Source organism: Vespa velutina, chromosome 1, assembly GCF_912470025.1.
Source record: "Vespa velutina chromosome 1, iVesVel2.1, whole genome shotgun sequence".
NCBI classification, from domain to species: Eukaryota; Metazoa; Arthropoda; class Insecta; order Hymenoptera; family Vespidae; genus Vespa; species Vespa velutina.
In genome coordinates, this window is record NC_062188.1 from 3,016,122 (window position 1) to 3,041,988 (window position 25,867).

At 31.0% G+C, this 25,867-nt stretch overlaps 3 protein-coding genes and 1 long non-coding RNA gene across 14 annotated transcripts in view; 1 reads left to right on the plus strand and 3 right to left on the minus strand.

The window, feature by feature from the left end:
* Positions 1-10,282, minus strand: part of LOC124956778 (RNA-binding protein fusilli) — a 32,453-nt gene extending 22,171 nt beyond the window's left edge. For 4 of the 6 annotated variants that reach the window (XM_047513061.1, XM_047513042.1, XM_047513051.1 and 1 more), the window contains exon 1: positions 8,849-9,050. In XM_047513061.1, coding sequence (XP_047369017.1) covers positions 8,849-9,025 — 177 coding nt within the window. In that variant the 5' untranslated portion in view covers positions 9,026-9,050. Of the gene's footprint in view, positions 1-8,848; positions 9,051-9,598; positions 9,722-9,875 lie in introns of those variants that run through there. The other 2 variants (XM_047513019.1, XM_047513027.1) reach the window with 2 other exon arrangements.
* Positions 10,283-10,352: 70 nt separating this feature from the next.
* On the plus strand, positions 10,353-19,834 carry LOC124956804. The gene is made up of 2 exons (XR_007103375.1): positions 10,353-10,724; positions 19,790-19,834. It is a non-coding gene; the product is annotated as an uncharacterized LOC124956804 (long non-coding RNA).
* Positions 18,083-20,165, minus strand: LOC124956799 (GPI mannosyltransferase 3). Its single transcript, XM_047513075.1, has 2 exons — positions 20,110-20,165; positions 18,083-20,017 (listed from the first exon to the last, which is right to left on the minus strand). Exon 2 carries the CDS (start codon positions 19,953-19,955, stop codon positions 18,477-18,479), a length of 1,479 nt encoding a protein of 492 aa, XP_047369031.1. The 5' UTR covers positions 19,956-20,017; positions 20,110-20,165; the 3' UTR covers positions 18,083-18,476.
* A 246-nt stretch (positions 20,166-20,411) lies between these two features.
* Positions 20,412-25,382, minus strand: LOC124949828 (venom acid phosphatase Acph-1-like). Of its 6 annotated transcripts, none has more exons than XR_007101173.1 (9): positions 24,996-25,159; positions 24,540-24,890; positions 23,039-23,076; positions 22,602-22,706; positions 21,750-22,015; positions 21,516-21,672; positions 21,095-21,424; positions 20,684-20,985; positions 20,412-20,472 (listed from the first exon to the last, which is right to left on the minus strand). XR_007101173.1 is itself a non-coding variant. In XM_047495559.1 (8 exons), the coding sequence occupies exons 2-8, from the start codon at positions 24,643-24,645 to the stop codon at positions 20,788-20,790; spliced, it is 1,200 nt and encodes a 399-aa protein (XP_047351515.1). In that variant the 5' UTR covers positions 24,646-24,890; positions 24,996-25,159; the 3' UTR covers positions 20,412-20,787. The 6 variants fall into 6 exon arrangements, 4 of the variants coding, with proteins under 4 accessions (XP_047351515.1, XP_047351530.1, XP_047351536.1 ...); XR_007101174.1 differs by having other exon boundaries at positions 20,412-20,495; XM_047495559.1 differs by having other exon boundaries at positions 20,412-20,985.
* Between the last annotated feature and the right edge of the window lie 485 nt (positions 25,383-25,867).

The following is a 25,867-nucleotide window of genomic DNA, read 5'->3' on the forward strand; positions in this document are numbered from 1 at the left end:
CAAAATATATTCTATATTCATCTATATCTAATAACGATTTTGAAATGTTTTTTGCCAGCAGAATAATTAGAAGTTTTATCTATTCATTAGATATAAAGTCTAAACATGTAATGTCTTTACCAACGGGAATGAAACGAGGAACGTTACTTGTTTCTTCTTTCTTTTCTTTTTTTTTTTATATATATATTATCATTGAAACCAAGAATGGATTTGTTTAAATATATATATATATATTTTTTTTTTTTCTAAAGTTCCTATATGGGACAAAAGTCCCTAGATGATTTTAAAAATCGATCATACTTTTTCGAAACTTTCTAAACGATTATAGATCAGGTTATCAGTTTGTCAAGTTGAGCTTTTGTAGTTCTGAAAAGAACGAAAAAAAAATCAGCTTAAAAGGTCTAAGAACTTTTCAATGATACTGTATACATTCCATCGTCAAAATATCAAACATTTTTGGAAAAAAAGTTCTGGAAAGAAATGGAAATATTTAAACGAGCTCGCATATATGAGTACAATAAAAGAAAAAAAAAAAAAAGAAAAAGAAAAGAAATATTCATTATAATTTGGCGAGTATTATGTCAATTACGTATTTGTTTATCTATCTACTTATATTTATGACATATATTGAAGAATATTGCGTCGATGATATACCAACATTTTCGTTTTCCTCCATATACATATATTAACATCTACGTAAGAAACTTAATAGACAGGTTTTACTAACGCGGGGTTAACGGATCAAGGTAATGCAGTACGATCGTTTCAATCGTCATCTTCTTCGTTACTTACGTAGTTTTACTTGTAAACGTTATCGTAATGCGCCGTGCTATTTTATTTTTTCTTTTTTTTTTTTTTTTTTTTTGTTTTTTTTTTCACCGAGATTTATAATCGCGATTGATTTAATAATTAAAACAAAAAGGAAAAAAAAATTTTATATATAAAATATGCATGCGTGTAAATATATCTTCTAATATTAAATATATACTATATTAATATATAATTCTTTTTCACCATAACATATATATATATATATATGTCTGTGTTAGATAATAGACTGATTATTAAGTTGTATATATGCTATTAAAAAATATTCTACTATTATATTTATTATTATAATTATTTGTGTACAATGTACAACAACGAACATAAATGTCCAAGTACATTTTTCTTTTTCTACAGGATGGGATAGAGTGGGGGAAAGGGCGAGGGTCAAAATTTACTCTAACCGCTTTTAGAAATATTTTCCTAAGTATTAGATAAGAAAACTTTTTTCTCCGCATATTTCTCGTAGAGGAGATTATATGGATAAAGAAAAAATATTTTTCGTCTTTTGCGTTTTGCCATTCAGAAAGATATTATCGATGAAAACGATCGACGATAAGATCGAAACGTTTTCTAACATTTTCTTTTGAGCGATTATAAATATCACTTACATTATAGTAACTAAACGACGAAATTGAACGGAATTTATACATATACGAATAAATTTTTTTATGTACTCGCATATTTTTATGTACAATATATATATATATATATATATATATAAATATATATATATGTATAAATACGTACATTGAGAATACCTTGTCATTTTCACCTCATACGTAACGTAAACATCTACGTGCATCTAATGTGCTCGAACTATCGTCACCGATACATTTCCTTTATCGCGATCGTTCTCGTATCACATTAGAAATATTAGAATACATTAGAGAAGCAAGAACGAATTCCCTCCAACCTCTCCTTCTCCTTCTCCCTCCCTTCTCCCTATCCCTTCCCCCCCGAGACCACTCCTCGATCTTTACATTTCCATGTCGCGACATTTATTTTTCACTTTTTTTTTTATCTATAACAGAGAGATCATGAATAAACCATAAAAATGTGGAAAATATTTTTAATCGACTCGTGTATCAGTATGGAAAATTTGTTTACTCGAAATCTTTGAAAAGTAATTTTATTTTCCTTTCATTACTTTAACAATTAATTTAAATAAATAAATAAACAAATAAGCAAATAAGTAAATAAATTAATTAATAAATAAATGAACGAAAGAACAATTTACTTAAAATTTTTATCACTCATTATGGTCACCTTATTCATAAATATTTAATTTTAAACAAATGTCCAATTAAATAAAAAGAAAGAAAAAAAATCGAGTGTATAAATTTTCATATTTTATGTTTCGCCATTTTATCTAACGTCATGACTCCATAAAATTCATCCATTTTTTATTTCAAAGAAATACATAGAGATAACGCATATATATATATATATATATATATATGTCATTTCGAAAATGTCTCGATAGCACTAAGAATAATTGTATTATAAACAGATGTTACATAAGATATTACATAAGTTTTCGCTGATCCGTCAAAAATTTTTCTCTATATAAAATCCCATAAATAATATTTTTATCCCATCATTCCAATAACAATCTAATCCCTGATTATCATTATATTCTAAATAAATATAAACAGAAGTTTGTATTGTATATTCTCGTTACGTAGAACAAAATTTGAAAGCAACAAATACGTCTTCTCAAGGATCTTAAGAACGGCCCTATTTGTTTGTGTCTCATAAAAGTCTCCATAAGTTTAGAGAGTTGCTAATAAATCTGTACACGTTTGATCGATCCAAAATAAATCGAGTCTCGGCTAAGTTCTCGCGTCCTTATAAATTGCAAATTTCGTCGCCTGTAACGCAATGAAGAAAAAGGAGAAAAAAAAAGAAGAGAGAGAGAGAGAGAGAGAGATAGAAAGAGAGAAGCAGACCGTAGGGTCAAGGGTCAAGGTTCAGGACTCGTACGAACGTTCGGAAGCGCAACAGGTAATACACAACACTTCGTCCAACGAACGAGTAAAAAGAAGAATAATAAAAAAGAAGGAGAAGGAGAAGTAGAAGAAGAATGAGAAGGAACAAGAAGAATAAAGCGAGAAAGATAGAGAGATAGAGAGCAAGAGAGAGAGAGAGAAAGAGAGAGAGAGAGAGAAAGAGATAGTTTAAAATGGAAGACTCTAGAGTAGGACGGATATGCGATTGAACGTAAATAATATCTATCGTATATGTAATATTTAGCTATGAAAGAGAGATTAGACTTAAAAATAGAGAGAGAGAAAGAGAGAGAGAGAGGATTAGTCTAATAAACCGCTTATTCGTTTCTCGATTTCTTCAAATTAACCTCAAACAATATAACTTTCGTTATCATTTCATAAAGTACTTTTTATATTATTTTATATATATATATATATATATGTTAATTTTGCACAGGATGAACCAAAGGCGATTTAAAATATTTGTATTATTATTATATTTTTTTATCCTTTTTTTTTTTAACAAATTACTTTTCTTCGAGATTTTTAAGATTTTTAAGATTTTTAAAATTTTTAATTCTTTATTTCAAACTATTACAAGGTAGATCCTTAGGATCATATATATTAATATTACATATATTAATTATGTATTTTCGCATATCATTATCTAATGATACAATTATTTCTTGTTATTACAAGAAGGCCAATATATATATAAATATATATATATATATATCGGTTTTATGTTGATATTATATTATATCGTTTGAGATAACAAACTGATAAATTTCGTGGAATTAATTTAGATAAAGAAATTTATCAAACGTGTTATAATTATCGGCAATAATTTGTCTCCTCTACGATCTTATTATACTTTATATATCTAATAATATATATATATATATATTATATTTTATATATCTAATATATATGTATATATCTGATTATATGTATATAATTTAACTATACATTATAATATATACAATTATTATATTATAGTGCTATATGTTCCTGTATGTACATTTCACAAAAAAAAAAAAATAAAATAAAATAAAATAACAAAATATTGTATTATAAAAAAAAAAAAAAACAATGTCCGGTTATGAGAATATATGACATATACATGTTCTTCCTTTCAAAAAATATTTTCATTTATTCACGACATGTTCGTAATGTACAATGTGCTTGCATGCATGAGTAATAAGCGAACATTTGCTATCGAAAAACATGGAAATTCGTAGTTTCATCGGAAATGCATCGGTCACCACGATGGCGAAGAATGTCAAGGAGGTCATACGTCATTCTGACCGTTCTTTTACAAGATTATTCCAGGAAATCGGTTCAACGGGCAAAGGAAATAAATGAGTAAGCAAGTTTCTACATATATCTATATAAATACATTATATATATATATATATATATATATATATATATATATATATATATATATATGAATGTATGTGGTATATGTATACCACACTACATATGCATATGTATATGTATTGTACATACATAAATACATATATAAGTACATACATACATGCACTTTTTTTCTTCCAAGGTAACGACGATGCACGCGATCGTAATCTTTGGACGGTGCTTTGTGTAATGAGAAAGACGATTCTGGGGAAAGTTGCATAATGGAAAAAAAAAAGGAGAAGAGGGAGAGAGAGAGAAAGAGAGAGAGAGAGAGACAGAGAGAGAGAGAGACAGAGAGAGAGAGAGAGGAAAAGAATAAAAAAATGACAAGCTCACAATATCAAGCAATAACCAAAGAAGAAAGGAATGAGAGCTCGTAATGAGTTAGTTTCAATTTATATTCGCACGTTAACATAAATATAGTTCGGGATATAAATTATCATCGTAAATCTAAAGGAATCGACACACGTAGATTCACATAATTCTCATGGTAACGTTGATACATTCGTTTCTCAAGGATCTGAAAAAATTTTCTGGAAATGTATAGATTCATCTCGTGTGGATATCATCCTGTGAATTCCATATCGTGTATGTTTTTCTTCTTTCTTTTTTTTGGGATTTTATTTATATCGGAAAAGAATTATTTATTTATATTTGACGAAAAGTCAAAAATCAATGTCAGAGTTATTTCGATGTAGTTCATTATAATTTTTAAATTGAACATTTAAGATTGAAAATATTTTTACTCGTAATGAAAATAAAATACATTTTTATTTGTACTATAATGAAATGATGTGTGCTTTCAAATGAAAGTTTATGAGTTCGACGAGTTGATTTTTTCCAATTTGTAAGATCGATCGAAAGGATCAAGGAGATTGAAAATTCGAGGAAAAAAAAATTTCACGTTGAATCACTCATTCCAATTGACGCGTTATATATATAGGTACGTATGTATCGAAATTACTTTACTCGCGTCAGAATCATTAATCCTGGATTAATTGCATGTCGACGGAAGAGGTAGCAAGGCAATACTTCTAATTCACGACAGGAAGGAGAAAGCCACTAGCACTATTACAATCTTATCCCATGTCGGTTATATTTCTGACGTGCGAGGGATTATGTTCGTAATAAATTAAACCCTTAGGGGATATGAAACCTACATACGTCAATTAAAACATTGCTATTGTCATCAGAGAATTTTGAAATTAATTTATTTCGTTGATTTTGAATAAAAATAAAATTATATCAACGAAATAATCTCAATCAGATTAGATATCATTGATAACAGATATAATTATAATCATAAAGTTTTTAATATATATGTGTGTGTGTCTGTGTGTGTACAGATACTATATATATATATATATACACCCTGTATACGAACACACACGAGCATTCACGCACGCACGCATACAAATACTGTATATATATTCTGTGCTTATATATATACATATATTTTTACACATATATATATTTCTTTTTTATAGAAAAATAAATTTGAAAATATTCTTTCGGTCGAATATAATTTCAGAAACAAAATTATATTAAATTTCAATTGCAAATTAGGAATTAAATAAACGTAGTAAAAGTTATATGATACACAACCTCTATATTTTTTTAATTTATTATAAAAGAATAAATCAAAGAAAGTTAGTCCTATCCAAATGAATATTAAAAATAAACGACATAATGTTATTCGTTGTCCCTAAAGAGAAATAAAAGAAATACGATGGTTCTTCAATTTAATGAGGATTTTTCAAAAAACTATATATATATATATATATATATATATATATATATATGTATATATATATGTATAGAGTTGTAAGCTTGCTGCCATTGTCCTCGATCAAGCCTAATCGAGGAGAAGCAGGTATGCGAGAGTTGAGGGAAAGAGGAAATGACCGACCAGCTGGAAGCTATGGGTATTCCCGTAAGACGATTCACAACAATGCATAAAGAAAAGTAGGCGCACCACCTGTCGTTGCTTGAGTCTCTCTTTCTCTCTTTCTCTCTTTCTCTCTCTCTTTCTTTCTCTCTCTCTCTCTTTCTCGCTCCTATCTTTTCTTCCTGGAACAATCTGGAGATGAGAATTAACAAAAAGATAGAAATAATACGATCTATCAATCGAAATTTTACTTATGTTTTATATCTTTCCCAAGCTATATTACATCGTATATGATAGTTAATAAAACATTATCTATTTCCTTATTTTAATTTCAAATCGAAACGATGGCAATAAATAATAATCGGTTCTCGCGAGGATCGTTATTTTTGCAACGATGCAAAAAATAGATAAGAAAAAAAAAAAAGAGAAAAAAAAAAGGAAAAAAAGATGAGCAAATTCTTTAGGTTGCTTTTCGAAATTCCTTATCTTTTTCTTTTATGAGTATTAAATAAAAGATAGACAAAAACGAAAGACAAAGTGAGAAAGGGAACCATAAAAAAAAAAAAAAAAAAAAAAAAAAAAGAAAAGAAGGAAAGAGAGAGAGAGAGAAAAGAAATAAAGGAAGGAAGAAAAAAGGTAAATAAATAAATTCCACGAGAAACGCGGAAAGGAACGGTGATAGGAAGGAGAGACTACTACTCGCAAGAGCGGGTGTAATCACGACGACAGCGAAGCTGGAAGTAATGGACGACCTTTCGAGGGCGCGACGCTCCGCCCCCAGCGGATAATTCGAGAAACAAAGGCAGCCAACGACACGCTCGAGTGCATTGCTGTGGCCACCACTCTCGCGGGATCAATTCAACTATGTATTCGGAAGTCTTTTAGTCTTGTCCTTTCTTTTTTTATCTCTCTCTTTTTTAATTCTTCTATTCCTTTTTCTTTTTCTCTTTGAACTAACCTCCTTTCGATCGGAATCTCTGTCTCCTTTGATATTAAAATCAAATGAATAAATCAATAAATAAATAAAAAAAAATAGATAAATAAATGAATTAATGAATAAATAAATAAATAAATAAATAAATATGTACGTATGTTTTGAAGATCATTGATAGCAAGAATATATAATTTTTTTCGATGATAATGACGATGACAATAACGATGATGACGACAATGACGACGACGACGACAACGACGACGACGACGACGACGACGACGACGACGACGATAAAGATAACGATAATGACAAGCGAATAAGAATGTAAATGTCTTATTAAGTTAGGTAGAATATTAGATCGATATTTTCTATTTCTTTGGTCGAAAGGTCAGTAATAAACCAGTCACAAAAAGCTATTTATGAAGTCTGAATAATTAAACGATCCTGACGAATAAGAAAGTTTTTTCCTCGTGTACTTTGATACAAGGCAAACGTAATAAAAGCAATTTATTATAGTCACCGTAAGAGAATGGCTTACTCGGTATAATCGAATTTATTCCATTCCATTTCATTTCGTTTCATTTCATTTCATTTCATTTCATTACATTTCATTACATTTCATTACATTTCATTACATTTCCATTCGTACCAATGAAACTATAACTATTCTGTTCTTTAATCTTAAAATTATCGTCAATGGCCGATATATCTGTTGTAGCGATTTTACGTTATCATACGTCGAGAGTCGATAAGTAAGCATAATCTTAGAATCGTATATTAGAATCGTGGCTCACTTCTAAACTATTACGAATTCACCTGACGTGATTACAATGTTCGCTTTGAGGAGAAGGAGTAAGAAAGAGAGAGAAGAGAGAGAGAGAGAAAGAGAGAAAAGGAAAGAAAGACAGAGACAACGAATCGACCAATCACAGCATATTTATGCAGAGGACGGCCAATGAACGCACGAGTTACCCCGTTCCTCGTTCCTTATGTTCGCTTGATCATTTAGCGTGCACGAGCAGATCAACGAGTAACCATGTATTTATATGAAATCGCAATAAAACCTCATATTTTTTCGCCCTGTCTTTATTTCGTTTCGTGTATCGACTGTACGCACATATGTACGTATATGTGTACATATATATATATGTATATATATATATACATACATACACATACTTCTGTTCGATCAAACTGAAAGCTTTAAACGTTTCCTTCCTTGTATCAAAGAAAAAAAAAGTTTATCATTGATCGAAGAAAAAAAATAAATAATGATAAAAACTAATCGTTTATCTGATTACATTATGAATCTTCGCTCCGAAAAGTCTATCTTTTATTCTTCCCTTATTTCCTTGAAAAATTTCAACGTGACTCCGCCGTTCACAACTCTGTGTAATACAACATTGTGGAACGTATATCTTAACCTAATCGAAGATCAATATATGTGATCGACAAAAAAGGAGAAACGTGTTCGAACGACTCACCTATTTCAGGATGAACGGAATGAAAAATTCCGATGTTGGAACATCGAAATCGTATTATATTCATAATTCTCTTTTAGAAGGAAAATTTAATAATGTTCCGATTGAACGAACATATATATATATATATATATATATATATATATATATATATATATATATATATATATATATATATATATTATCCGACGGGAAAGCGCAGTGGCGCAACGAAAAAAAGCAAAGTGTGTATTGTGGAATAATATCTATCTCTATCATTAACATAACTGGTGTTTTTGATGTTAAATAAATTTCGTATTTTAGGACTCACCTTGTTCTGGAGTACATCGAGAAGTACGTAAACGAGCAACGTGATTTCCTCCTCATCGGAACCAAGCGAGTTGTTCTGAAGGCCGGCGGTCGCCACGTACAGGGCGACCAGGTGAGTCGGCCCTCTCGTAGCAACGCTCTGCATAGTGTCCTCCTCGCGGCACCGTCGAGCGCCCATAAATATCGTCTGCTTCACAGTATTCCTTATATATATATATATTTATATATATATATATATATAAATATATATATATATTTATCTTCTTGCTTCTTTTTATTCGTATCCGTATTAACGAGGATAACGAACGAACGACCGATGATAAACCAAATAACGGATATAACAATATAACGATGATGATAATAATAATAATGATGATGATAATAGAAATAATAGTTGTAATAATAATAATAATAAAAATAATAATAATAATAATAATAATAATAACAACAACAACACAATAACAATCGGTGAAACACAGTAGGTAATGGAAGCGTCAGCACTCGCGGACACGCGTCCTCCTATCTGTCTACCTATCTTCTTCTCTCCTTCCTTCCCACGACGAATGAAAATGAGAGAGAGAGAGAGAGAAACGAAGAGAGACAGGGAAAAAGAGAGAGAAAGAGAGAGAGAGAGGGAAAAAGGAAGATAGAAAAAAAAAGAAAGAGGGAGAGGGAGAAAGAAAGAGAGAGAAAGACGTCGTCGACGGCGACGGCGACGAGGACGACGACGACGACGACGAAAACGACGAACCGGGTCTCCTCTTCTCGATCCTTTCACAGATACTCAATATCCAATAACAACCACGACATGTCCACTCTCTTCTGGTTCTTCTTAATCCTTCTTCTTTTACTTCTCGCTCGGTTCTTCTGTCAACTTTCGAATTTAAAGGTTACGATAGCTCCGAAACGAGAAACGAAGAAAAAAAAATAAAAAAAAAAAAAAACAGAAAAAGGTGAGAAGGAGCAAAAAAAAAAAGTAATCGGGGAAAGGTGAATACGAATAAGACGACGATATGTATAATATTTACGTCGTCGCGTGCACCCTTCACGGGAACGCGCACTTTCCACTCTACTCTCGGGAAGGTGAAAAATCTCTTCCTGTCTCGCTCTCACTGTATCTGCACGCACGCGTGTCTCTTAAGTAAGTATTTTATATATCCTCTCTATGTATATACGTACGTATGTACGTATGCACGTATGTGTATGTCTTTTTTTCCCTCTCTCTTTGCTTAGAAGCGAGGAAGCGAACGAGCGTCTCGACGACGACGACGACGACGACGACGTAGACAACGACGACCGACGACCGACGACCGACGTCGACGTCGACGATGACGACAACGACAACGACAACGACAACACACACAAACAAACACACACCGAGAGAGAGAGAGAGAGAAAGAGAGAGAAAGAGAGAGAGAGAGAGAGAGAGAGAGAGTAGGAAACGTTTCGTGGAGCACTACTGGCCAACCCCGAACGTCGTCGCAGGCACCGCGCACGTCGTCGTTGGCTCACCTGGCGACTGCGCGCCTGAGCGCCGCTCTAGTGCCAAGAACCACCTCGTTCCTGTTCCTCCCCTCTCCAAACCTATCTAACTCTCTGCTGCTGCTGCTGCTGCTGCTGCTGCTGTTACTACTACTAATACTACTACTATTACTACTACACACACTATATACCTACCTACCTACGTACGTACGTGTACGTAGATACGTACGTACGTACGTACCTACCTACCTACCTACCTACCTACCTACCTACTATCCCCACTCTTCTCTACCCTCGTTATTACGACTGTATAAGTGTGAGGGACGGCCGACGGATATACTAGAGGTAGGAATCGAGAAACCGCGGAAATTTGACGCATCGACATCTACGCTCAGGTAAAATAAGTTTTAGTTAATCTCTTTTATTACCATCATTTTTTCTTCTATTTTTTCTCTCGCACTTTTTCCCTCGTACATGTCTCTCTCTTTCTCTCTCTCTCTCTCTCTCTCTCTCTCTCTGTCTCTCTCTCGTTCTCTTTCTTTTTTCTTTTTTATATGATAAAAAGAAAAAAGAAGAAAGATAAAATGATTTATATTTCCATCGAAGTAAAATTGACATTACGTCGAAGATATCTTCGAAAATGGAAATACGAACGGATATTCCACGGGCAAAGGTAACTCAAAGTAACGACGTAGCTCTGCCAGGTGCGTAGACGTACCAACTTGGACTCTTTCTCTCTCTCTCTCTCTCTCTCTCTCTCTCTCTGCCTCTCTCTCTCTCTCTCTCTTTCTTTCTCTCAGTAAGGCTTAACGATCCATACGAGATTATAACCGCGTGTTCGAAGCATAGCGGAGAGGTTTCTTCTACTAACGTTCTATCTTCCTTCCTCTTTTCTCTTCTCTCTCTTTCTTTCTTTCTCTCTCTCCCTCTCTCTCTCTCTCTCTCTTTTCTTTCCTTCCTTATACCTTTTCTATTTTCTTCATCTTTATTTTTCTTTTCTCTTTCTCTTTTTTCTTTTTCTTTTTTTTTTTTTCTAAAAAAGAAACGCGACGGGGACGCTCGGAAGGTCGCCGATTTTCTACGCGCGGAGTATGTGTAAGAGAGAAAGAGAGAGATAAAAAGAGATAGACAGAGAGAGAGAGAGAGAGAGAGAGAGAGAGAGAAAGACAGAACGCGTCTTTCAAGACAAAATGGCGATCGAAAGCGCGACGGCGCTCTTGGCAGATAGGAAGCTCCCCAATGTCGCAGGTACGTATCCTCCATTGGCGCCCACCCTTTTCCATTAACCAATCATTCCTTCTTTTTTGTTTTTATCTTAATAATTTCTTACATCCGGCTCTCTCTCCCTCTCTCTCTCTCTCTCTCTCTCTCTCTCTCTCTCTCTTTTAATTCTTTCTCAATGTTTTATTTCCTTTCGAAAGTGTGAAAAAAAGATGGCAGAATGTGATAATCACAATGATAGCGCGTTATGGTGGGCAGGAGGGGGAGGGAGGAAGGGGGTTTGGAAGGAATCTTTTCTTTCTTTTTTTCTTCGCACTATGATATTTCACTTTAGAAATGTTTTGATCGTAATGAAGCAGAAGCAACATTGCGTTTTGTACGAATTCGAGAAAAATATTATCGAAAACAGAAAGTACCGCGAAGATTTGAATAAACACGATCGTAAATTTGTAGGAATGCAGCTTTTTTATTATGTTTCTTTTTTCTTCCTTTCTTTTTCTTCTTCTTCTTCTTCTTCTACTTCTTCTCCTTCTTCCTATCTAAACGTTTGTTTCGTGCACGTTACTTTATTTCTTTTTTATTTTTTGTCTTTTTCGATTTTTTTGTTATTTTTTTTTTTTTTCTTTTTTTCAATTTTTTTTGTTTTTCTCCCCCCATAAATAACTGCGCGCCAATTTTATCAACAGGTTCTACCTACGCATACACGTTCATGCTTGCGTGTATATTTTTAAGCGTTGTACGTATAAGACTTTTCAGGAATGTATATATAAGTACGTTATATAGATGTGTTCGAGGCATAGTGAAAGCAGCTGCACGTTGTCCAATACTCTCATGAATGCGCGTTGTCGACCTTGCTCGTCGATCTTCTCTCTATACTTCCCTTTATGTTTCTTTTCGAAAAATTCTATTTTGAAAACATCGAGGAGAAAAAAAAAAGGAAACAAAAAACGTAGAGAAAACAATAACAATAATAATAACAATAATAATAATAATAAGCGTTCGAACGAAGAGGAGAGTCAATTCGGGCTTCACGGTGCAAAACGCAATCCCATCCACTTGCGTAATATCGCCATGTATTTTTACATAACGTTTGTTACCGAAACATGGACTTGATTTTTTTTTTCTCACAAATCACGTGTGAATATTTTGATAGCTGAAAGGGGGGCAAGAAAACAAAAAAAAAAAAAAAAAAAAAAAAAAAAAAAAAGAATTCCAATTTTTACCCAACTTATTTAAATATTATTTCAGAATTAAGAAATTTGAATTCTTTTCACGTGATCGAATCTCTTCACCGATTTCAAAACGCTTAGATTCATAAACATACGTAAATATAATACAAAAGGAAGAGATGTTTATATTACACTTGGAATATGCATTAACGTGTCTGTTCGAAGAAAAGAGAAGAGAAGAGTAAAGGAGGAGAAGAGGAGAGAAGGAAAGAAAAGAAAAGAAAAGAGAAAAAGAAATAAATAGATAGATAGATAAAGAAAGAGAAAGAGAAAGAGAGAGAGAGAGAGAGAGAGAGAGAAAGAGAGAAAGAGAGGGAGGTAGAGAGAAAGAGAGAGAGTTGGATAGGAAGAGAGGGAGAAGAGGAAAAGCTAGCGTGCAACAGGTTGGTATAACGCCTTCCAAGAGTGTGTAGGGAAAGGGCAGAGGAGGAGCGAGAAAGCGAATGGTTGAATGAGTGAGGGTAACAGAAGGACAGAGTTGAAGCTAAAGTTAAAGCTCAATTTAAAGAGAGAAAGAGAAAGAGAGAGATGAATATTATATATATATATATATATATTAAAACAGAAAGAGAGAGAAAGAAAGAGAAAGAGAAGGACACGTGTAGAAGGAAAGAAAACGAAACGGTGGCAAGGTAAAAGACAGAGAGAGAGAGACAGAGAGAGAGAGAGAGAGAGAGAGAGAGAGAGACAGAGAGAAACAACGATGGAAGGAGAGAAAGGACTGGATCGCGTAGAGTAGGAACGTCTTTGGAAGTGAAGTGCTCGGTGCTTGCCAGGTAAAGCCGGCGGTATCGTTACGCCTATGACGGCGGCATCCGATTGGTCATTCACCTGTTGCTCCCCAACTACGATTGGCCGAGCACGGAAACGCCGCGTATAACGGCCGTTTAGAAGTAGACAAGTGCATCGTCGAGTGGTTCATGAAAGCAACGCGGCAACAGCAATGAGAAAACAGAGAGAATTTCCAAAATTTTTCTTCAATATTGTGTGTTGATACTTTCTCCCTCTTACCCCCCTCCCTCTCTCTCACTCTCTCTCTCTCTCTTTCTCTCTTCTCCTTTTCCATCTTCCTCATTTTCCTTCATTTCCTTCATTTCTCTTCACTTTCAATCCCAAATATTCGTGTGTTTTATCGGAATCGTGCTTTTTGCTTTTGGTTTTTTTTGTACTTCAACAATTCTACCATAAAAATCTTTTCCATAATTCGTCATATACGTCAGTCAATTCGCGTAAAGGCGCATAGAATGTAGAAAAACCGATCGTACGAGCAGCCAAGATCAAAGTCTAATTTCCGAGTGCAAAGTCTTTCGACGGTGTCATCGAGAAGCCGGTTTTCTCTATACTGTACTCGGACTCTGAACTGACTCGTGCTTCGCCTGAATACATCTTGGCGAAGATATTGTATATCATAAATTTAAATCAAAATATCACTGTATATATTTACGACCAAGCTTTTTTATTATCTTTCCATTGGAAAAATTGAATTTTTAATCGACTCTCACTAACGTTTAAATATAAAAAAAAAAATATATATATATATATATAATAAAGAAATATTATTTCTCGTCGCCATCTTAAATTATCCAGGAATGCAGTAATCCATATCATAGTTACGTAACTCGCTTGAATCGCAATTATTTAATGAATTTAGACATATATATATCGTTTTTAATCCTTACAAGTATATATATATGTATATATATATATATATATATATATATATATATATGTATATATGTATATATAGAGGATCCTATAAGACAAGGTATCCGCGAATGAAATAAAGATCTCTCAAAGTGAACGATTTAGCATTGACAATTAACTAACGAAGGCGCGCACGGTGAAGGCTAGGTAGATGGATCAAGGATATATCGACGGTAGAGACTCTGGGAGAAAGGGACGGTTACGTCATTGGTATTGCGTAACTTTTCAACTATTTCGTTGGCAATACGACGTGTTCTACCTCCAAATAATATTTGGGGAAGACGTACATGTTAGATGTTTTTTCTTGGTTTCCTATAAGAAAAACAAAAAGAAGAAGAAGAAGAAGAAGAAGAAAAAAATTATTGATCTTCTAAAGCAATCAAATCGATCAATAAAATAATGAAAAGAATAATAAAGTATAATTGGGGATTCGAGGAAAAGGGAACTTTTACGATGTAAAATCAATGGCGGAAGTACTCATGTACGTACGTACGTGAAAGGCTATTAGAAAACTAGAATGAAAAAGATCTTAATAATGGAAAAAAAATTGAAAAAAAAACAAAAGAAAGAGAGAGAGAGAAAAGAAAGGAAAAAAGAAAAAAACGATCGTATATTATAGGGGGTGAGCGCGCACGCTTGCCATAAGCGTATATTTCTCGAATCAAATGGAAAAAGGGTTTGAGCAAAGAGACTAACTTGATTACAAGTGTGCGAATATAACGGCAAAGTGGAACGACTAGAAGAGGACTCTCATCATCTAAAGGATGCACCTTCTCTAAGAACTACGAAACTATACTATCCTTAGTGAATCCGCTTCGGATATACCATGGAAGTATATAAGGAGAACGGATTCACCAGCATTGCACCGAAACTTTCTCTTTACGGATATATTTATGTATCTTTCGTGTTCTGCCTTCTGTATAGCGCTTTCGAATCATTACAAAGTTTATATATACTCTCTCTCTCTCTCTCTCTTTTTCTTTCTCTATCAATTTATCTATCCATCTATCTAATTATCCTTTTATCTATTTTTCCTTTTAATCGAATCAATTCCACTATCTATACGAAGAAAACGATCGAAAATTATCGTTTAACGTGCGTTATTAACTAAAGTATAATAAAGCTTAAACGCTTTATAATAATTGGATACATATTAAAAATGACAAAAGAGAAAAAAGAAAAATAGACAGAGAGAAAGATAGAGAGAGAGAGAGAGAGAGAGAGAGAGAGAGATAAAATAGAATATTAAAGATCGTTAACACCCTCGCTAATACGTCCTACGTTACGATCGTAGTAATTTTGCGAGTGGGCGTATATATGAGTTTTCCATCAAGCATAGATACATATATATACGTATATACGTATGTACGTATGTACATACATATGTAGAAGATTGAGAAACATCAGATCGTAATTAGAAGAAGTGAGATAAACGAAAGGACGTGCTCGATTGAGAGCTTTGCGAAGTAGGAATAGAGTCGAAACGAAGTTTTACGAAGAATGGTATGTACGATGAGTAGTATTCCTGAGGAAGCGAGCGTGATAGGAAAAAGAGAGAGAAGAAAAGAGAAGAAAAGAGAAGAAGAGAGAGAAGAGAACGGTGAACGTAGAGGGAGTAAGAAGGACGGTGAGATAAAGAGAGAGAGAGAGAGAGAGAGAGAAAGGGAGTGTGTGGTCGGTGACCCGTTCGGAACGTTGACTCCATGTAGTCAGTCCCCTCTTTATATTTTCTTCCATCCTGCTTGCACCACCTTACTGTACCTTCGATTACGAGCATACGACCGCGAGAGATACCTTACCTTACTTTGCTTCGTCTCATCCGCTCCATCCGCGATAGTTAATGATCGTGTCCTACCTTTGCTGTTTTTTCTTATTCTTCTTTTTCTTCTCTTCTTCTTCTTCTTTTTCTTCTTCTTCTTCTTTTCTTCTTCCTCTTCGTAAAATCCATTTCCCTCTCTTTCATTTTCTAATCGAGCCGCTTCTCCCTCTTTACTTCGTCGTTTCTTAACCTCCCTCTCTAACGCGACGAAATTATATGACTATTATCCTGCGAATATCTTCTAGTAAAATCCGCCATATTGTAAATCCTATGAAAAGAAATGTGATGAGATCAGATCAGATCAGATCAGATCAGATCAGATCAGATCAGATCAAATCAGATGAGATGAGATGAGATGAGATAAGATGAAATGAGAAAGGGATGACATTGTTATATATGTATATTATAATATGCATAAATTATACAATGAATTTTATTTTCTCCCTTTCGCTTAATCAAAAGAAAATAAATCAAAGGTACAAATCTTCTTTTAATATACATACATACATATATATATATATATATATTAGATATAGATTTAAATTGACTTTCTATCTTTCTTTTATTTCTTTCTTATTGCTTACTGCGAAACTCATTGAAAAACTCTGCATGGAATTTATCCAGAAACGGGAGAAAAAAAAGAAGAAAAAAAAGAAAAAGAAAAAAGAAAGGAAAGAAAGAAAGAAAAAAGAAAGAAAAAAGAAAGAAAAAAGAAAAAAGTAATAACGGGTTACCTTCGATCCAGTTATGATGAGAAAATGCCGTTCGAGAAGCGAACGTAAAACATGGCGGTATGCGTTCTCTGTTCTATGATACACACGTGTCTTAACGATAACATTTTAACTCGTATGTTGTTTTATGTGTGTGTGTGTATGTATATATATATATATATGCATGTATGATATATCGCATTGAGATCAAAATCGATTTTCAATAAGTTATTAATAGAATTTGTCAATTTCTCGAGAGAACTAACCTTACGAGTAAAAGGAAAAAATTAAAATGTGAAATAGAAAACGTACGTTTAAAAATTCTTAATCGTTTACATACATACATATGTATTATTTTTTATCATCGACTAGTTTAACCTTTTGAACTCTTATTAAAATTCGACGAAAAATTTTAATGAATTGACCCTATTCCGAATCAAATAAGTTTCGGCTTATTCAGTGCTACCGCGAATACCGTTAGAAACATTATCGTTCCTACGACAGGTCTCTCAGATTCGAAGTTTTCTCTCTCTCTCTCTCTCTCTCTCTCTCTCTCTCTCTCTTTCTTTCCCTCTCTCTGAGCTAACGGTACTCACGTATTTTGCTCGTCCGCATTCGCACGCGCATCATTTCGGTCATGGAAAAGCAAGGACTGTAAAATTTATGATTTGCCTGTTGTTAATAATTTTCAAAAAAAAAAAAGAAAGAAAAAAAAGGAAGAAATTTCGAATAATTACTTCCTTTTTATTATAATTGATCGATCGTCGATATCTAACACTTTTTATTATTTTTGTAACATTTACCATTGATATCGACAATTATATAAAAAAAAAAAAAAAAAAAAAAAGAAAAAAAGCTACATCCAAATTTAACATTTAGCACATAGATATCAGCCTTCTTGGTACGTTCCTTATCTTACTTACAGCCATCGATAAATATAATTAATTTTTTTTATATATATTATAGTGCCTTACTTATATTAACTATTAATATTATAATGTTCTGAACTATTTATTATCGTTATAATAAATAACATGTGTGTGTATGTGTGTATATATATATGTATGATGAGTTTGCATATATATATATATATATATATGCATATATATATTATATATATACACATATATAATGTACATCGTGGTATGATCAAAATAAAACGAAACTTCTATTACATTCTCTCATGATAATTATTTGAAAGTTATATTCGTTACTATTATCGGATTTATTCTGTAGTTAAATTGTAAGTTACAACACTAGAAAGAAGTGAAAACTTTATTCCACATTGCTTAGAAATGAAGTATTATATCATTTCTAAAATGAGATTATATTTTATAATTTTGAAAGTACAGCCTTATAAATTTTATGTGTTTAGTTATGTAAACAACTGTTTTTAAAAACACATGGTTAACTATAATAGATCAGATAATAGTAATTTTAATTTATTTTTTTAATAAATCTGATTTAATCTATACGTTTGTATAACATTACATATTTTCCATAATTTGATTGTGGAAAATGTGTGTGAAAGACTTTGCTTAATAATCTATAATTTTCAAGAAAGTCTTTTATCTTTGATGGAATCTTATCAAACACTATTACATGACTAGGTATTAAGTTTTCATTTTGTAAATAGTTATTTCTAATCCAAACCATTGGATTTTCAAAGAATTGATCTGCCTCATCTATATAATCTTTAGAATTTTTAAAATTAGGCTCACAAGTTAAAAATCTAGTGGTCACATTGACGTGCAAGTGACTGTATAAAGGTGTTGCATGACAAGGTGTTAGAAATAATATATTTACAGACGTAGAATTTTCATTAGCCAAATCAGTTTGTAGGATATTCATTATATCTAATGTTCCACGTTGATGAATCAGAGAAAAGTAAAGTCCTGGAATTACATTGGTTATTAATAAGAGAGATAAAAAGATTTTTCTCAATAATGCTCTAGAAATAATTTTAACATGAATGGTACAACTTGTACTTATGTATATAAACATTGGCAAAAGTGGTAATAGAAAGCGAAATTCTTTGTGAGACAATAATGAATAAATGCCAATCGTCCATCCAATTACTGCTAGCATAACTGCCTCTCTATGAAATTGTTTAGAACGTTTAATTATTTGCGATAGCGTTGCTAAGAATGTAATGCAATGAAGTCCAAGAAGGACAGGTAAGGCAGAAAATATATACCACAATGTATGTTTTCTTCCATATGTATCACCTATCGCGTGTAGTACATTTAAACGGAAAAACTCTAACGAAGATATTGTAAAACTTTTATAACAATAACTATCTAATATCACAGAACTTAAGAGACATATAGTACCAACTATTCCATACTGACAAATTAATAATACTTTTTTCTGTAAACTAGTACAAAAATGATATATACATAAGGGTATCCATACGATAGCAGCAGTTGGTCTTAATGTACAAAGAAAACCAACTATCCATAGAAATTTAGCACTTTTTATATTACTGTTACGCCATGGAAACATGGATAAAGCTATAATAGTAAAAGAAGTTTCTAACGAGTTAATAAGTGTACGTGTTGCACAATAATACCAATACCAATTAATACATAAACTATATAACATCCATTTGTTTTTGGTCCATTTGTAAAATCTGTAATCTGCATAAGCACTGATCGTAGCTTGGAATAGTCTTGGTACTATTATTAGGTTTATAACCGAGTCTAAAGAAAAAATAGCTAATAGCCTATATAAAAAACTTATCAAAAATGGATAAACATAACTACGGATTTTTGCAGTCCATTCCCATGTGAGAAATCCATATCCAAAGGCAAGATGATGGGCGACTTCCAAAGATTGCCAATATTCATCTGGCACATGAGCAGTTTGTACAATGAAAACAGAAATTAACCTCCATAAAAGTAGAAACAAAAATGTCTTCCAATTTGTTGGAAAATACATCATGTATACTTTAAACAAAGAGTCTTATCCACTGTTGTCCATTGATCAAAATTATATTTCATAACCTGAAAATAAATTGATCAACGCTTTGAGGTTATGATAGAATAATTGTTTATAAAATTTGTATTTAATAATTTAATTAATATAGATTACATACGTTCGTAAATGTATATTAAATGTACATTCGGCAGAAGAAAATTGATTAGATTGTTTCGTAATAAATAAGTAACACATAGTTTACTATCATGGAAAAAATATTTTTACACAATGCATAAGAATATCCCAAATATAATAATATTTTTTGATAAAAAAAAAATGTGCTTTATTTATTCTATAAATTCTTTTTTATTTTATTCTACATATAATTTTGTTCGATTTTATTAATATTATTTGTACAGGTTAATTAATACGTATACTATTGCTCGGAATAACAAATGATATTGATTAGCGTAAGGTATATCTATCTCGACGATGATTGGATCTCACTTCACCAATAAACTTCGACTGCTCATCCAATCACCTTTAAATTTGAAATCATGTGATCTAGTAATGTATTTTTTGAAATTATATAATATTAATTTTGAAATTTTTGCATCCAACAAATTATATAATTATATTATATAATTTATAATTATATTATATAATTTGTTGGATGCAAAAAAAAAAATAGAATTATTACAAGAGATTATCAATAATTAATAAATAAAGCATAGATAGTAGAATTTTCTTACCTAAGAAGATTTAATTGCCTCGATAATATTGCATATAATCGGAATAATTTTAATTTAAGAAAAAGATAATATTTATAAAAATACTATGTGTAAAATTATATAAATTAATTTAGATATATTCTATCGGTATATAGATTTTTTAATTCTTCTTTTGTTATTGTATTCCAGTAGCAATTTGTGTCATCATCAGAAGGAATAATGTCTTTCACAATTTCTAAATATGTATCTATTGGGCAAATCTCATCACAATTTTTAAGTTTAAGTGTAATTAATTCTTCAGTAACACCAGTCCAAAGAAGCATCTGTCAATGAAATATAAAAATAAAAAGAGAAAAAATATATGAATAAATGAATTATTCTTTTACTATAATCCATTATAAATCTAAAGAGAGAAACAAAAAATTTTACTACCTTAATGAAAAGTTTTCCTTCCGTATTACGTAATTTTTCTACTATAATTGTCGAACCATAACTAGGTAATTTAGGTATATGAATGTCGTGTGCTCTTGTAAAAGCTGCGATATTAATTTCATGACCACTATAAAGATAAATTTTCCGAGGATTCTTTTGTTTCCCATTTATATTCATATTTTCAATAAATTTCCTGATTAACATGCCGCCAGTTAAACGTTTCAATTTTGGCGTATACGAACGAATTTCATATTCGAGAAATACGATATCCTCCATCTTTTTATAAATATTCTCGGTACACCATTCTGGTAACGTTAAATTCAAATTTTTCTAAAATAAGATAATATAATAATCAATTTTATAACTAAATATGAATGTGATTAAAATATGAACATATTACACATTCACAATTATATATTACCTGTGCTGTCAATAAATTAAAAATTTCGTAAGCCGCCGATAAAGTATTAACTTCCATACCAGTATTTTCTGTAAGATATTTTAATACGTCCGTATAAACTGCACTTTTCTCACGTACCTCCTGCAATTCCCTAACTTCTTCTAAAGCTTTTTCGTACCTATAATAAAATATATAAATTAAAATCTTTTCTTATATTTTTCTTATATCGTATCGATGATATTTGAAAATACAAACATTGGACAAGCTTGAGGTCTTAACAAATTATCCACCCTTTCTGGAGCATAATGCGTGGGAATGGCTAACCATGGTAAATTTGAATTCCAATTCAGTTCTTTTGATGGTGGATAAAGACCTGCTAAAACTAAGTATAGAGACATTTTAGTCCGATCGATATCCGTGCTACGAGCATATACGTCTTTAGGGTGATATATATCACCCAAGAAATCGTTGTAACGTTCTCTCAACATTTTTCCGATTGAATATTCACGCATTTTTCCTACCTGAAAAACGTATAAAAATATATATAGAAAAATGTATAAAGATAAGTAAAATTTATAATTTTTACGATAATAAAAAAAAAAAAAAAAAAGAAAAAGAAGAAAAATTTATTTCGTATAATATTGAATAAATTTGCATTTATGTACCTCATTTTATTATAAATAATTGAGAAAATCTGTTAAAATTATTATTTCGTAATCGAAAAGAAAAATATAATTATAATGATGGTGAGATTTTATTTCTAATAAAAATTTCAAATTTTTCTTTTTCTTTTTTTTTTCCATACATATATAAAGAAATAAAATTGACGTTAAAAATGTTAATACTAATAAACAGAAAAAAAACCGATGTATAAACGAGAATATATATTTTGTAATAACTGGTAGATATTATTTATTATATCTATTTGTATGAAAAATATTTTGTTCTTAGAGACAAACAAAACTATTGACTTCGATATAATAATTTTTAAGCTTAAGTATGATAAACGATCTATTACATGTTACGAAGAATCTGATGTAAGTATCGTTTATCTAATCAAAATATTTCTTATCGCGATAATTTAAAAATGATTTTATTAATACTTACATTTGTCAATTGAGCGACACTCCATGGTTCGTAATTAGATCCATAATGAGGATCATTAGGATACATTTCTTTAGCAAGCGGTGTTCGTTCTCCATGTCTAAATAACTGTAATTATAAAATAAAATTTTTTGTTAAAAATTTAATACATGACGATTACAAATATAAAGTAAAAACAAAAAGAATTCGTCGACTATTTGATAAAAATTGATAAAAATTTAGATCATTTTAATTTATATAATTACCCATAGAAATATATATATATATATATAATATTTTTAAATAATTAATTTTTTTTTATTTGAAAAAAAAAAATATATATATATGTGTGTGTGTGTGTGTGTGTGTGTATATATATATATATATATATATACAAATTTCTTCTTAACATTTTCTTATCGAATAAATAGAAATAAATTACATGAAATTTTTATACTTACTACTTGTACGAGTTCCAAACGAAATTCGTTGGATTTACCTGAGAATACAAATGAACTTAATAACAAAAATAAATACGTCGTTAATCCTAGTTTAATGAAATACATTTTGTGTGACACGACAAAGGAATAAAGAATATTCAAGACGGAATGCGAAAGTGAAAGTGTTCGTGTACGTACAGTCAATGACCAAGGTATAAAAAATTGATCCTAACCGTATAATGGTCGGATGCTTACTAAGTTACTTTATTCAAAATCGCTTTATTAAATTCAGTTTTCACTTCTCCTCTCTCTTCACGCGATGCTATTTGCTTCATTCAATGCGATTAATACATTTTTATCTGAACTCTTAACGCGATAGTATTTATTTGCTTGTACAATATATCAACATATAATATTCGTATTATTGAACTAGAATCATTAAAAATTAATTAAAGTTAAGTAACAAAAAAAAAAAAAGAAAAAAAGAAAAAAAAAATAAAAAGGAGTTAAAAATAAAAATAAAAATAAAAATTGCGTAGGTTACAATATCGTTACCATAGTAACGTAAAGATTCTGATATAAAAATTTTTTTTTTGTATCTTATATAAATGTAATAATCGAAACAATTAAAAACTGATTTTTTATAGATAATGACATAATGACGTAACATTTATAGCTTTCGACGTTGTTTTCACAAAAGCAAAACATTATGTGAGCTTTCGAAAAGCAATAATAATTATGGTCGCGTATATTAAAATGTTATCGTTGAATAAGTTAAATGAACTGAAGTTAAAAGGAGAGAAGAAAAACAAAATAAAAAAATTACTATTTAAAAAATATTGCAGTATTCATATCACTGAAAGGTATATATATATATATATGTGTATGTAATTTATTTAATTATAACATCATAACTTCTTAATCATAACATTAGCAACTATGTACGTTTATAGATAATGACGTAAAGTCTAGCTTTCGACATCGATTTTACGAAAACAAAATGATACTCTCCATTCAAGATCGTGATAATTTCGTTTGAGCATTATTTGAACTTTGGAAAAGCGTATATCAAAAGATAATTTTATCGTTGCAATCTAAAAGTTAAATTAACTGATGAAATAAAAAAAAAAAAATATTCACAAAATATTGCAATATTCATGTCACAGAAGCGCATCGCCTTGAATGAAACTATATATACATATACATATATATATATATATATATATATATATATATATATATATATATATATATATATATAGTTTGTTTAATTATTGCATAATTAAAACGTGATAATGTAACAGTTTAGCTATCGATGTATTGAGATATATAAATTTAATGTATAAAAAAAAAAGATTTTCATTCATGATTGCGACGACTTATGTATATACGACGATGACGATTGATGATGACGATACAGATGATGTAGATGATGTAACTGAAATATATAGTAAAAAGGAAACAACAAAAAAAAAAAACGAGAGAGAGAGAGAGAGAGAGAGAGAAAGAAAAAAAAATTTACCATTCCTTCCGAAATAATAAAAATGATATAATAACGTAGCTAGGATTAATACGACTAACGTAGGCCTCGTATTGAATTTTAAGTGTGATCTTGTCTCTTGCATCATGACCTAGAACTTTAATAGGTGGAACGTATATACGCCTATAGAATGTGCACAAATATGTATATATGTATCTGTTAAAAAATGTATTCGAGTGTTCATATATCGTATTATATTGTCGTTATCGTTGTAATACGAAAACTTCATGAATTCCATGTTTCTTCGAATATTTCTTAATCCGTTTTATTTTTTTTTTCCTCTCTTTTTTTTTGGTTAACTAATGTTATACTTTTGCGTATGCGTTGTCAGTTCTATAATAGAGTAATTAAAAACTTTCAATAATGATTATAGCAAGTATATGATCTTGAAAGAGAATCCAGTATGAATAGGTAGTATAGTAATAAACGTATACTAACATGAATGGCGTGTGAAATGCCTATTCGCTAGCATGACAAATACGTGGACCATACAAATATGTACATATGTATATGTATCTCGTAAGATGATTCAATGGTATGATGGGATTTCTTTTTTTTTTTCCTTTTTTTTTTTAATCTTTTTTTATTCTTTATGATTTTTTTTTTCTTTTTTTTTTTTTTTTTTTCTTAAACATATATTACGCACTCTCGTTTGAACTTCGATTGCTGCACGCCGTTGTGAATTTGTTTTTTGAACTACACAGCACAAATTAATCTGAAAATTGTATGCAAAGAGATAGATGATAGTATCAGTATAGTTTCATGTGTACTGTCGTCATTCGTGATCGAAGGTACGTTATATGTATATCATTTCTCGTGCATTTTGGTAATACATTCGATGTTACCTAATCTTCTTACTGAGATCGAAATAATGACGTAATGTAGTTGTGCCATCTTGTATCAGATTTCAAAAGTATCACTTTTCGAATTTTCAATCAAACGAAAAAAAATCTCATTCGAGTAATATCTTCGTTAAATAATATATATATATATATATATATATATATATATATATTAATGATAAATATCAATGAGGTTAATCAATAACTAAGAACGGCGAATAAAACGATTAGAGATTCCATTAAAAATGCATCGTTGAAAAACAAAAATCTCTTTGAAAAGAAAATATGCAATTACAACCAATCAGATGTTAAGAAAAATTGCAACGTTGCATCAAACTGGGTTCTACAGGGTTTTACTTAAAAAAGAAAAAAAAACAAATGGAAGTATACATGTTCGTTCGTCCAATCGTGTTGTGTTTCAACTTGTACACGATTGGTCCATTCACTAGAATACGTTCATTGGCGAAA

Excerpts from the sequence above, each read along its gene's own strand:
- LOC124956799 (XM_047513075.1), bottom strand. The coding sequence starts at position 19,955 with ATGATGTATTTTCCAACAAATTGGAAGACATTTTTGTTTCTACTTTTA.
- LOC124949828 (XM_047495559.1), bottom strand. The coding sequence starts at position 24,645 with ATGATGCAAGAGACAAGATCACACTTAAAATTCAATACGAGGCCTACG. Across the intron at positions 23,077-24,539 it reads TTATTATTTCGGAAGGAATG|GTAAATCCAACGAATTTCGT; the intron begins GTAAATTTTTTT and ends TTGTATTCTCAG. Across the intron at positions 22,707-23,038 it reads GTTTGGAACTCGTACAAGTA|TTATTTAGACATGGAGAACG; the intron begins GTAAGTATAAAA and ends TTATAATTACAG.